We start from the raw sequence: 13551 nt of genomic DNA, 5'->3' as shown, positions 1-13551 counted from the left end.
TTACCTCTGTCTTTGACAATCATGTGGCCCTTCCCCTTTGCAAGGCTAGCCCCTTAATCCCCTCCCCTCCTATTTTCTCCCGGCAGGTGGCTTCCTCAAACATCCCCCTCCTCTCAAATCTTCAACCTCTTTCTAACTAGTGTTTCTTTGCCTACTCCTTCAAAAATGTCCAAGTCTTTCCCTATCTTTTTAAAAAAAAACCTTCCCTAAAAACATGAAAAGACTTCCATGAACTGATGCAAAGTGAAGTGAGCAGAGCTAGGGAAACATTAACAGTAACACGGTAACAGCAACATTGTGCCGTGATCCACTATGACTGATTTAGCTCTTCTCAGCAATGCAGTGATCCAAGACAATTCCAAAGGACTCGTGATGAAAAATTCTATCCATATCCAGAGAAGGAACCAATGGAGTCTGAATGCAGATTGAAGCATATCATTTTCACTTTCTTTATTTTTTCATGGTTTTCTCCTTTTGTTTCTTCTTTCATGACATGACCAACATGAAATGTTTTACATAATTGCTACATAATATACTACCTATATTAAATTGCTTACTGTCTTAAGAAGGGAGGAGGGAAGGAGGGGAGAAAATTTGGAACTCAAAACTTTATTAAAAAATGGATGTTAAAAATTGTCTTTATGTGTAATTAGAAAAAATAAAGTACCATTTTAAAAAAGACCTTCATTAGACCCTACCATCTGCTCAAGCAATCCTACTATATCTTTTCTCCCTTTCTCAGCCTAGAATCTACAAAAAGCTGTCTGTATTGTCTTCCTTCTCACTCGCCATTCAACCCTTTGCAATCTGAATTCTAACTTCACTCAGTTATATTGCTGTCTCCAAAGTTGCCAGTGATCTCTTAATTGTCAAATCTGATGCTATTTTCTCAGTTCTTAAGTTTTTCAATCAATTTTGGAAGTTCTGAGTTTGAATCCTACCTCAAACATGAAAGACGTGTGACTGTGGAAAAGTCACCCAACATTTTCGAGCCTTGGTTTCTTCATCTGTAAAATGAGGATAATAATAGCAGCTACCTCATAGGGTTGCTCGTGAGAGGGTCAGATGAGGTAATGTGTGAACAGTGCTTCACAAACTCTGAAGTGATATGTATGTACATATATTTGTATATAATATGTGTGACTTCCTCCTTCTACTTCTCTTGCTCTTGTTCTTCTCCTCCTCCTCCTCCTTCTTCTTCTCCTTCTCCTTCTCCTCCTTCTCTTCCTCACCCTTCTTCTTCTTCCTTCTCCTCTCTGTTATTATGATTATCATCTCCAGCTGCATTTGACCCTGTTAAACCACTTTGTCCCCTAATACACTCTCTCCTTTCTGGGTTTTTGTGATGCTAGTCTCTTCTGTCTAACCAATCCTTCTCAGACTCCTTTGCTAGTTCATCAGCCATATCTTGCCCTCTGTGTTCCCCAAGGTTCTGTCCTGGGCCTCTTATCATTTCTTTCTTTACATTCTCTCTTTGTGTGACCTTCTCTAGTCTAAACATCCCCAGTTATTTCCTAATATGATCCTGATGTGGCTCTCTCACCATCCTGACTGCTCTCCAATGGAAACCCTCCAGGTTTTCACTGTCCTACTCTAAACTTAACACAAAACTCCAGATGTGGTCTCACTAGGACGGAGTCCAATAGGAACAATATCTCCTTTAATGCAACCCAAGATGGCATTCAGTCTTTTCAATTGCCAAAAATAGAATAAAATTTCACTGATTAGCAGGCTGCCTTCTTTTAAAACAAGGGTTCTTAACCTATGGTCCATATCTGGGGTCATGGATAGATTGCAGAGGATTTATAATCTTAAACAGGAAAAAAATACACTTCTATTTTGCTAAGTGAAATTGAGCATTTCCTTCAGTTACTTAAAAATATTATTTGGATAAGGGATTCATAGGCTTCACCAGGCACTGCCATAGGTGGGTGAAGGACCTCTGTTGTAAAGGGACACCTCATTCTAGCTTCAAAACCATGGTGGCCTAAAAGAACAACAGGGTGTTGTTCTTGGATTCAACAGGATACAAAGAAAATCTTCCACAGTTAGAAGATGACTCCTTAGTACAATCTTTCACATTTTTCATAATTAAGTTGTCATTTAAAAAATAAACCAACAACAGTATGCAGTTTGTCAGAGGCTACCTGTTTCTGAAGTGGTTGGTTTCTCGGAGTTGGTCTCAATTTTGGTTTCAGTCCCCGTCTCAGTCTCCATCTCCTTATCAGGTTGAGAATCGGTGGTTTCCAGCTCACTGCTCTCCTTCTGAAGGTCAGTTTTGGGAGGACTGGGTTTAGAGCTCTTGAACAATCTGCTGACCAAGGAGCTCTGGGATTTCCCATCTTTCTCAGAGGATTTTTTCCTCTGTAGCTGATTCATGAATAAATTAAAGGGGGATTTTCTCAAGCTGCCTCCTTCAGATTTTTCCTGTTTGGATTCTGAGAGAAAAAAAATTAAAGATACTGTCCAAAAGCTTTACGTCATCCATCCCCCAAGAGCCAAGCTGCCATCCCTCCACCATGTTCTTCCCTCTTCATTCTTATCACTAGTATCAACAAATGAGCAGGTAATTAATGCAGGCTCTGAAAACCAAGCCTGGGTCAGGTTTGACCAAATCTAAAGCAAAACTTCACTTTTTCACTTTATTCCTAATGTTGCACCAGTTATCACCCATCATAATCTGGGCAAGCAACAGAAGTCTCTAAGTTTTTTTTAAGAGGCACTCCTCTACTGCATCCACCTCTCTGGGCCTCAGTTTCCTCATTTTTAATGAGAGCAGGTTGAGCTGGACAAGCTGTAGATCCAGGATACTAGCTCAGAATCAAATAAAAGGTAACTTATTAAGGGCTTACTAAGTCTGAAATACAAGGCTAGGCACTGAGACCACTGATGTTTATTTTCACTTCATTCCATCTGGATACAAATGTGAGGGGAGGAAGGGGAGTGGCCAGCTTTGAACATCTTGGAGAAAGCCCTGTAAAGATCTTTATTTCAAAAAACAACAATGAAAAGTGGAAGGGAAAAGAAGTCTCTGCCTCCAAATCCAGCTTTGGAAGAGTTAAAAGGAAATGGAAAGGTGTAGCAGGATGTGGTCTTGTTTACAAGGGAAACCACTCCCACCCACCCTGTGCTCCAGGGCTAAACCCAGAGGTAAAGGATAACCTCATTATACAGTAGAAGTGGGGTGGAGCCAAGGAGTCTGAGGATTTAAAGCTTAAGAACCTCGGACCCAACCCCATGGATTGGCAAGTGAGGAAACTGAGCCAGAGATGGGAACAACAAAAAGAAGAATAGGGTAAAAGAAGAATGACCACTCATAATAATGAGGGGATGAGTGGAGAAGAAAAAGGCATCTGAGAGACTGGGGAAGAAATCATCACAGGGTTTCTGAGCTAGGAGGGACCTAATTAGGGAGTCAATCAATATAACAGTTTCTCCATGTATAAAACCAGGAGAAGAGGCAAGATAATATTTAATGCCCCTTCTGACTCTAAATGATATGAGTATCCACCATGCACCTATTCTTTTCCCTACCTTCTTCCACTCAGAAAGGGAAACTGAGACACACAGAACATGTACTTTGCCTAAAGCTACACAGTTAGGAAGGGGTAGGGTCCATAGACCACCAGGCACCTGGACTTATAAAAATGTTCTTTCAAAGAAAATGTTAGCAAACCTTTGTTTATAATTAGACCAACAATAATTCCTAGCATTTAATTAACAGCTTGTAAAATACTTTTCTTGCAGAAGCACTGTGAAGAGATAAACTAGGTGTTGCAAGCATTATTTTCCCCATTTTGCAGAAGTGGAAGTAGGGATATTATTGAAGAAATATATGATTGAGAAAACAAAGTGAGCCAGCCATAAGAGTGAGTATGGGATAATAACTAGTCAGCATGAATATTCCATTGGTGTTTCAATTGTGTCTGACTCTTCATGGCCCCATTTGGGGTTTTCTTGGCAAAGATACTGGAGTGGTTTGCCGTTTCCTTCTCCAGCTCATTTTACAGATGAAGAAACTGAGATAAAAGGGGTTAAGTGACTTGCCCAGGGTCTCACAGCTATACTTATCTGAGGTTGGATTTGAACTCAAACTGAATCTTCCTGACTTGACGCCTGGTATTTTATCCACTTCATCCACTATACCACCTAGCTGGGTGTTGAATAGGCTGGATAGGTTTTTTTCCTATATAGAAAAGTTCATAAGTGTGAAAGAATGGAAAAATACAACCTTGTAGGATAACACACGTGGTAAACTAGCCAGTAGATGTTTGAAGTATGTGTGTACGTCTACTTGGCTGTTTGTTTTCTGTACTAACCTAGTGTTTCTTGCAGATGAAATAGTGCATAAGCAAATGCAAAATTTGTGGTATCCTCACATTGTCCTCTAACATATCAAATGTATGAGGACAAATTTTCATTTTGAAGACAGCTTGTCTTCACGCTAGAAGTGATTGTATGTGCACTTGGTTACTTGCTTATTGGCTCCTCCTCCATTGAATGTGAGTTTCTTGGAGGTGGGGACTGTGTTTGTACCTTTCTTTGTATCTGTAGAACTTAACCCTGTCTGGCCCATACTTAGTGTCTAATAAATGCTTATTGACTGACTGACAGAAACCTTTTTGTGTGATAGTAAGACTGAATGCAAAGTGAGAGCCCAGCCATAAGAATGGTGGCAAATGAATGTACATGATATTATCCTGAAGAAGCAGGAGGGCGGATGGATGAACTGGTGCAAAGTGAAGAGCGCTGAGCAGGAGAATAAGACTCATGATGACTACAGTGGAAAGAACGCTAGAGTTGGAGTCAGAGAGGACCTGGGTTCACATCTATTTTCTACTTACTACCTGTGGGCCTTGGTCACTTTCCTTCTCTGGTTGTCATTTCATTAATCTGTAAAATTAGGGAGATTAAACTCTGAGCTCTCTAAAATACCTTCCAGCTCTAAATGTCATATGCTATGAACATATGATGAAGCCCATCCCTTCACTATGTAGAGAGGTGGGGTCCTATGGGAGTGGATTGCCTCATACACTGTCATGTGCAGTTCCAGCAAATTTCCCCCAAAAAATATTTGTTACAAGGGAAAGCTGCCTTCCTCCCTTTCTGGGGGAGGAAGAATATTAAAATCACATGTGTTAAAACAAAAGGCATGAATAGAACATTAAAAAACCCAAAGAGCTAATGTTTCTCTGAATTTGCTTTGTTTTCCAGAAATAAAATGCTAGATTTTCAATAGATGAGTTTTTTGATGAGACCATATCAGAATAATGTATTTTAATCAGTTTTTCCTTGCACAGAAACCATCATTCTCTGTCTCTTTCTGTTGCCCTCTTTCTTTGTCTCTTTCTGTCTCTTTGTAACAGGCAGAGAAAAGTGACTTACCTTCTTTCATCTTGTGGATGAGGTTAAAATGTGTTAGCAATTCAGCAAGTGTGGTTTCAGGATCTTGAAAAATGCCTATCCCAGCTCCTGGGATAAAAACATTCTTTTAGAGTGACTTGTCCAAGAGAGAATGCTTTTCCTGGATAGTTCCTTTCTTTCCAAATTTGACCTCAGCAGTTCAGTTCCAAAGCCTCCAGGCTGTCTGTGACTTGACCCAGACCACTAGCCTTGGAAAAAAGACAGAAATCATGACCTCAAAGGTCCTGAAAGTGGAGCTTCTCAGGGAGGCTTGTGACTTTGACTGTAAGGTAAAAAAAAAAGTGGAACCCCGCCTCCCCCCTCCAGGAAGTGATAGGGAGGAGTGACTTTTCTACCTGCTAAGGATTGTCAGGGATGGGGTGAACCATCCCAGGATTCCTGAACTTCTGGGAAGTGAACTTTTTTGATTTTTCCACCTTGCTACCAGCCTTGAGAAGGCAGGTGACAACCGTGGCTGCCAGGCTCGTCTCCACAAGGAACCATGCAAATAATGGGGAGCAGCAGGTCTGTAGGTCCATTGTATTCTTGTTGAGAGAGCAGGGCAGAGACAGAACTCAAATGCACAAATGTAATAAATATTGTTGCTCCTGAGGAATATGAGGAATTCAGAAAGACTTGGGAAGACTTGGATAAATGATGCAGAGAGAAGGAAACAGAGAAACAGCACACGTATTCCATGACCACAGTCACACAAACCAAAAGTGTAGTTAAAGGAACTTCAATGCTACCTAATTCCTTTTTTTCTTTTCAAAAAAATTCTGAACTTAGCAATCACCAAATAAAATGAGCGTTTCCACATGCATTGCAGAATAGGGGATGATTTTGCATGAAATATCTCTATTAGGTACAAATTGCTTTCCTTTTGAAGAAATTCAGCAGGTCACTTTCAAAACTATCCAGACTGTCAGTGCTTCCTCTGGCCTTGTTTCTGATCCCTTCTCATTGTTTTTGGGGAGCTCTATCCTAATCTCCCTCTTCCTCCCATCACCATTTTCCCTCATGAAAAAGAAAGACAAAACCCTTGTAGGAAATATATATCATCAAACAAAACAAACGAACCAATGGATCATGTCAAAAAATCGAAGTGTCTCCTCTTCCTCCTTTGGTACATCACCTTTCTGGGTAAGAAGCTGTTGCCTACTTCATCATCAGCTTTTCAGTCATTTTATCCATTAGAGTGAAGTGTTTCAAAGTTGTTTATCTTTGTAATATTATTGTTACTGTATACATCATCCTCCTGGTTCCTCTCACTTCCTTCTGCATCACTTCCTACAAGTTTTCCCAGGTTTTTCTGATGCTGTCTCTTTCATAGTTTTTTATTATTATTATTTTAGTTTAGTACCCCACCACATTCATACCTGATTATTTCTTCAGCTGTTCCCCATTTGTTGGGCACCTTCTTAGTTTTCAGTTCTTTGCTGTTTGGAAAAGAGATGCTATAAATATTTTTGTATAAGGATCATTTTTTTTTCTTTCCTTGATCATCTCTTTGGGGGTATAGGTCTAGTAATGGTTTCATTGGTTCAGGGGCAGTTAGGTGGTACAGTGGATAGAGCACCAGTGCAGGAGTCAGGAGGATCTGAGTTCAAATCTCACCTCATATACTTGACACTCACTAACTGTGTGACTTTGGGCAAGTCACTTAACCCCAATTGCCTCATCCTGGGTCATCTCCAGTCATCCTGATGAATATCTGGTCACTGGATTCAGATGGCTCTGGAGGAGAAGCGAGGCTGGTGACCTGCACAGCCCTCCCTCACTCAAAACAAAGTCAAGTGCAAGTCATGTCATCATTTCTTTGGTGGCATGGTCTTCTTTGGCAACAAAGGACGAACACACACACACACACACACACACACACACACACACACACACACACACACACACTGGTTCAAAAATGCTCATTTTCATGACTTTTAGGGAATGGTTTAAATTGGTTTCCAGAATAGTTGGTCTACTCATAGTTCCACTAATAATGCTTTAATTTATTCACAGTTTTCCCACAGCTCCTCCAACATCTTTATCTTTTGTCATCTTGGCCAGTCTGATGGATATGAGCACTGAGTCTGATGGATATGAGCACTGGACCTTAAGTCAAAAAGAACCCAGATTCAAATCTTGCTTCAGACACTTAATAACTTATTAACTGTTTGACCCTGGGCATGTCACTTAACCTATGTATGCTTTCATTTCCTCATCTGCAGAAGGGCAATAATAACAGCATGTACCTCTCAGGGTTAGTCCCTGGAACCAGAGTCTCAGGGTCTCAGGGCACTCAGGGTCTCATGCTACTGGTTCCCCAGCCCTGGTGTGTGTCAGTTTTCCATGTGTCCTGGCAGCCTGTACTCTCTCTACCAATTCATATTCTGCTGACCTTGAACTTTGGATGCCCAGGAGGGATGGGTAATGCCTACTCTTCTGTCCAGTCTGATACAGTGATGAGCAGGGAGTTACCAACTACAATCCTTCTGGCAAGATGGTGGCCAGTACTGTCCCAGCTCTTCCTTATTATCTTTCCTGGCTTTGCTACACAGAACTCATGGGGACTTGCCATCTGCCCTTCTGATATGCCTTCCAGACCCCAGAGTATTGCCATCTGACCTGCAGTTACACTCTGAGGACTTCTGGGCCTTCTCATCTACCCTACACTTGAACCCATCTATATGCATAGTCTCCTCTGATTAGAATTTGTGCTCTTTGACAACAAGGACCCGACTCAAATTTCTCTCTCTATTTCTAGCCCTTAGTGCGCACTTAATACATGCTTTTTTTCACTCATTCATTCGCCTGAGGGACCTGTAATGAGAGCAGACTAGGGCAGGGCAAAGAAAAAGAAAATGATAGAAGTCTTCTATTGACCTAGGAGCACAGACTTGGATGGAGCTGGCCAGGGACCTTAGGGGCCACCTAAGCCAGCCCCTTATTCTTTACAGCTGAAGAACCTGGACTAGAAAGGTGAAAGAGAGGCCCAAAGTGATAAGTGACTGAGGTGGATTTTAACTTGGGACCCCTTTCCCAGTCCCTCTGAGTTCTGGTACCTTCCCTGGCCAATTATTTCCAATGTATTTTATATATAGCTTTTTTTTTGCATGTGATCTTCTTCATTCCATTATGAGCTCCCTGAGGTGCCTTTTACCTTTCTTTGTATTCACAACTCTTAGCACAGTGATTGCCACATAGTAAATGCTTATTGACTGACTGGCTGACTAAGGCACTGCTCCTCACACACCCTGTGACACACACCTTAGTTCTTCGTTATATACAAACCTCGTAGTGGCTCAGGGAACAGCCACAATTCTGACTGGGAGATGCCTCCAACCTTCCGATCCTTCAGCTGAGGGGAGTCCAGAGGAACTGAGCTCCTGTGGATGGAAGTATTTCTGACCATACCCTGGACAGTTTGGTCCTGAAGATTTTTATCCTTTACGTCTCAAGGAGAAGGATGAGGGCATGTTCTGCAAAACTAAGCTGCTGGCTTAGTCACACACCTTGCCTTATCTTCTGTCAAGAGATTAACTTGGAATTTTGTACTTTGCCTCATGGCGACTCCTTAATGCAACACAGATTCCTGGGGAATAAGACCATTAGGAGATTAGTGTGATAAGTTGACTATGGTCATGTTAGAGGCTGGATTTGAGACCCCTTTCTGCTTTAAATAAATCTATGATCTTATCATTATAGTCAAGGACTGAATTTAAAAAAAAAATTCACTTCCTTCAGAGAACATTTTATTCTATTTTGGTATAGAAAACCTTAGTGTGCTGGTATATTGAAGTATGTTATATGGGCTAGAGAAATTAATTTGAAATCTTTGATGCTAGAATAACAATTCAGCATTTATAAGGACAGCTTTGGAGAACTAGAAAATTCTAATTGACTGAGTTTATGCAGGAAGTTAATTCCCCTCTTGTTTGTCATTTACTTGAATGGTCAATCTGTTGAGTTCACCTAGGACCTATAAGCCTAATGAGGAAGTAATAACATTTTATAGGTATATCATTTGGTATAAGAGTCATTGAATGTGATGACCTAAGAAATTTTATGTTGAAGAAGGCCATGAAAGTCCCAGCACGGAGAACATTTTAGTGACTCCTAGGGTTTGAGGCTAATAGGGAAGGGACTTCAGAGATGATCTAATTCAACCTTCCCATGTAGCACCTAGGGACACCATCACTTTCACCTGGATTCAAAAGAGACACCATATTCAAGATACTTTGTGGGTCCAAGTAAACTCAAAACTGAAGCTCCATTAGCCTCCATCATTGGGTTTACTTCTATCAGTCAGACAGAGGAAACAATTTGTTGGAAGCAAAAGCATTTAATGAAAGAACATAGGAACAATATGACAACTCTCCCATAAATGGGGGAGGGGCATGATATCTCACAAATACACACATAATCCATGGGAAGAGTACACACATATGTAGGGAGCACACATTTGGAGAACATGTCTGACCATGAATGAGATGTTAGACCCATAGGAAACATGCGTAATCAGCAAACACAAGTAGAGGGTCATATAACTCCTAATTCTGCAGATGATGGCATCTCATTGTTCCCATTGATACTGTGGTTAATTAATGTGGTGCATACTGTGGGTACATAGTCTCCCATAGTTGCCCTGTTGATCTCGTGATCTCTACTAGAAACTTGATTAGCTTGTAAGTTCCTTTTGTATTCTTAGCACTTAGCACAGTGATTAGTACATAGCAGGAATTTAATAAATATTGATTGATTGATTGATGATTGCAGAACCTTTCTCTGCCAGTAGTTTCTTGCTTCAACAAGAGTCCTCAGCTGAGGTGCTCTTTCTTCCCCATAAAAAGGAGAACAGGCTCTGTTATTTCCCTTTTAACTCAGAGCCCTAACACCTACATTTCAATTCTTTCAGTGGGAAAAGTGGTCTGTTGACATACTCAGTCAGAGGACCTGGCAAATAATGTTAGCTGTTTTCTTTCCCTAAGTAGAGGAACCTGTGAATACATAAAGTCAGAGTCTGCACAGGGGAGTTGTTTTGGTCCATAGATCTGCCAGCCATCAAAGTAGAACCTAGAGGAGCTTTGTTCTCTTGGAGTATCCTTCTGCTCATCAGTTTCAGGGTTTCTGTTCCAGGACTCCATTTGACTTATGGTTAGGAAGTCTTTGTAACTACTCTTCCAATTCAGATCCCTTCAAAGTAATTTCAAGGGTTGTCTTCCAACAAATGGCAAAGGTTCAATCTAGGTCTTAAGAGATGAATTTTTAAAGTTCCTTCCCTTCGTCTAGATCTTTCAGATCCCTCATGGAATAAAAAGGAGAGAGAAAAGCAAGAGTAAATAAAGCAGATGAAGTCTCTCTAAGATGTCACCAACCACATCAATCTTTTATTCTCAAGTCCTGCCTTTATTTTGAGAACCTCAACAATTCCTTTAGGTTATGAACTGCCCTTTACACAGATTTAGAATCACAAGTCCAAAGAAGTTGTGACTTACCCAAGTCTGCATATTTTAACCCAATTTTAACCCAAGTTTTTTGAGTTAGTAACCTATGAGACAACATCATTACCGCCCAGTCCTTTGGTGTATGCCATACCTAAAACTTCTATCAGTTCAGGATACAGACAAAACAAAGCATGAGCCTTTCCCCAGGGACATACCAGAAACAGAGGAACACAAATATAGATAACCAGGGTAAACTACCCGGGTAACCAGACTCCCCAGGGCTACATTGCTCTTCCCCAAAAGGGACTCCTGGCACAATCTTGCTGGTCCTTCTTCCAAAACACTGAGCTTCCCAGAAACAGTCTGAGGCATAGCCCAATACAACCAGTGAAGGCTCCCCTGACTTTTCACAGACCACTGGTCCCAAATGAGTAACAGTAGGAAAAAATGATAGTTTCTGAATCAAAAGGTACCCGAGCTTCAATTCTGCTTCTGACACATCTTTAGCAAGCCCTTTTGAGCTCTGGTTCTTTCACTATTAAAATGAACACAGTCCTAACAGCTTTTCTGGGGGTTTCTAGATAGGTCAAGGAGATAATGTATGGAAATCTTCCGGTACTATGTAAATGTAAACTCTTCTTCTAAGCTGTTATGGCTGAAGAAATTCATCACCTGGTCACTAGGTGGCGGGCCTTGGCGTGTTTAGATCAGCTGGAAGGCTCAGCCAAGTTGCTATGACCTGCCCGGGTTTGGATTTGGCTGGCATTGTGTCTGAGAGATCAGGGGCATGTGTTTGCTTGGATGAGGAACCAGAGCAAAATTAAATCATGTATGTAATTCCCTTTGTAATGTTTCAACCACTCTGTCATGAGGCTACTATTGTGATCTCAGAACTGGCCAACAGTGCCTTCATGGGAGAGAACGGTCTTCATGCCAAGGAATAAATACATCAGCTATAATGGCTTTGCTTTACTGAGTAGAAATTTCAGACTGTGGGCCTGCCAGGCTCAAATTGTTCCGTACAACATCTGGACCGTGGCCAGACCCTGATAAATGGACATGATACTTCTGATTAGAGGCCCCCTGGGAAACTAGGCACATTTTTCTTTTCTTTCTACAGAAGGGAACAGTTTTATCTCTGGAAAGTCATCCTCCATGCACAGGTTATCACAGGGTCATAACTAGCAATTGTGATCAGGGCAGGCAGCACAAAATGCACACTCAATTCAGTTGGGGGTTGGTGAAATAATGCGATTCCAGGAAAACAATATGAGATGACTAGAATGGGAAGGGGCTCACCTAGTAGAGGAAGGTGGTCTCTGATAATTTCCTATTTAACTATTCTTGCTAAATCAGGAATTAGACTCAATGAGTACCTAATTAAATACTAAGGAGTTTCTATGTAGCGGGCGTGATGCTGATGGCACTCTAAATTTTGGCACTCAGAGACAAAGCCTCTGTCACCCTGGCCTAGGTACTGACCTGGTTTATTGACATACAGACTGTACTCTTGGTTTAGGCCTCACTGAGCAGCCAGTCCCCCATCTTTCTAAGATAATCTTGTGTCCTTGAATGTTAGATTGTTATTTTTGACTCGTATCCAAAAGTCTGTACTTTGTATTTTTTTTTTATTCCTACCTACGAGGTATACAAGATATGCATGCAAAGCAGAAGGAGCGCTCCAGGTCTTCTCGCTCAGCCTCTGTTTAATATTTAGCAGAATGGAATCCAACATCAGGGCCAGCAAGGGGCAAAATTCTGAAATAGATTCTGTCTTTGGCTTTAGTCCACCTCCTTTCCCAATGCCCTTCTTTCTCCTTCTCTCCTGCCCTATCTCTTTCCCACCCTTCCAACATACGTATACCATTCACATACCTGTTGTCTGTTGAATTCCCAGAGGATCTTTGTCTCAATTGTCCACCAGCTCATCTCTGTAATCTGTTAATTTATAATGACTTAAAGAGATAGTATATTGGATAGATTGCTAGACCCAGTGTCAAGGGGACCTAGATTAAAATGCTGCCAGTTAAATGGACTAGCTGTAGGACCATGGGCCAATCTCTTACCTCTTTGTGCCTCAGTTTCTTCATCTGTTAAAAGAGGAAGTTGAATGGACACAATGATACATGCCTGTGATCCCTGCTACTGAGTGTGATCCATTTCCTGAGGTAGTATAGAGCCAAAGGAGATCAGGTATTGGTATTCAATCTAGCATCAGCACAATCGATATAAGCCCCCAGGATTGTGGGGAGCACTCAATGGCTCAGGTCATAAATGGATCCACTCAAAATTTCTTTGTTGAGTCCTAGCTCTATGTATGAGTGGCTCCTGTGCTTCTGACCTGTTTGAGATGGGGAGTCCTGTTCTTTGAAATAAAATAAAAAGAGTGATTTCTACTAGAAAGTCTTTAAAGTCCCTTCTATCTCTAGCTCTATTATCCTATGACTTGTAATTCTTGGTCTATGCTCATTTTAGCAGCCTTTAAAGTCTAAAGGAATGAATCTCTAATGGTGAAATGATAAGCAGTAAAATTGATAAAGGCACCCCTTTCCACACTTTCATTCTCACCCCTACCCACTTTTCAGCTTCCATTTCTGAGTTGTCTTCCTTCATTAGAATGCTCCTTGAAGGCAGGACTGACTTCCTTCTGCCTGTTTCTGTATTCATTTCTAGCATTTATAGCAAATACTTAATCCATGCTTGTTGA

At 41.1% G+C, this 13551-nt stretch overlaps 1 protein-coding gene across 5 annotated transcripts in view; it reads right to left on the bottom strand.

Annotated features, from left to right (window-relative positions):
• Positions 1 to 5695, bottom strand: part of LRRC31 (leucine rich repeat containing 31) — a 28928-nt gene extending 23233 nt beyond the window's left edge. For 3 of the 5 annotated variants that reach the window (XR_011969115.1, XM_072618524.1, XM_072618523.1), the window contains exons 1-2: positions 5386 to 5695; positions 2148 to 2438 (exon numbers count right to left, since the gene is read on the bottom strand). Coding sequence is in view for 4 of the 5 variants with exons in the window: in XM_072618524.1 (XP_072474625.1) it covers positions 2148 to 2438; positions 5386 to 5395 (301 nt within the window). In the remaining variant the exon portion in view is untranslated. The remainder of the gene's footprint in view (positions 1 to 2147; positions 2439 to 5385) is intronic. The other 2 variants (XM_072618522.1, XM_072618521.1) reach the window with 2 other exon arrangements.
• Between the last annotated feature and the right edge of the window lie 7856 nt (positions 5696 to 13551).

Source organism: Notamacropus eugenii, chromosome 6 (genome assembly GCF_028372415.1).
Source record: "Notamacropus eugenii isolate mMacEug1 chromosome 6, mMacEug1.pri_v2, whole genome shotgun sequence".
Lineage (NCBI taxonomy): Eukaryota > Metazoa > Chordata > Mammalia > Diprotodontia > Macropodidae > Notamacropus > Notamacropus eugenii.
The sequence above is the reverse complement of the archived record's forward strand: the minus strand, read 5'-3'. Positions and strand labels throughout refer to the sequence as shown.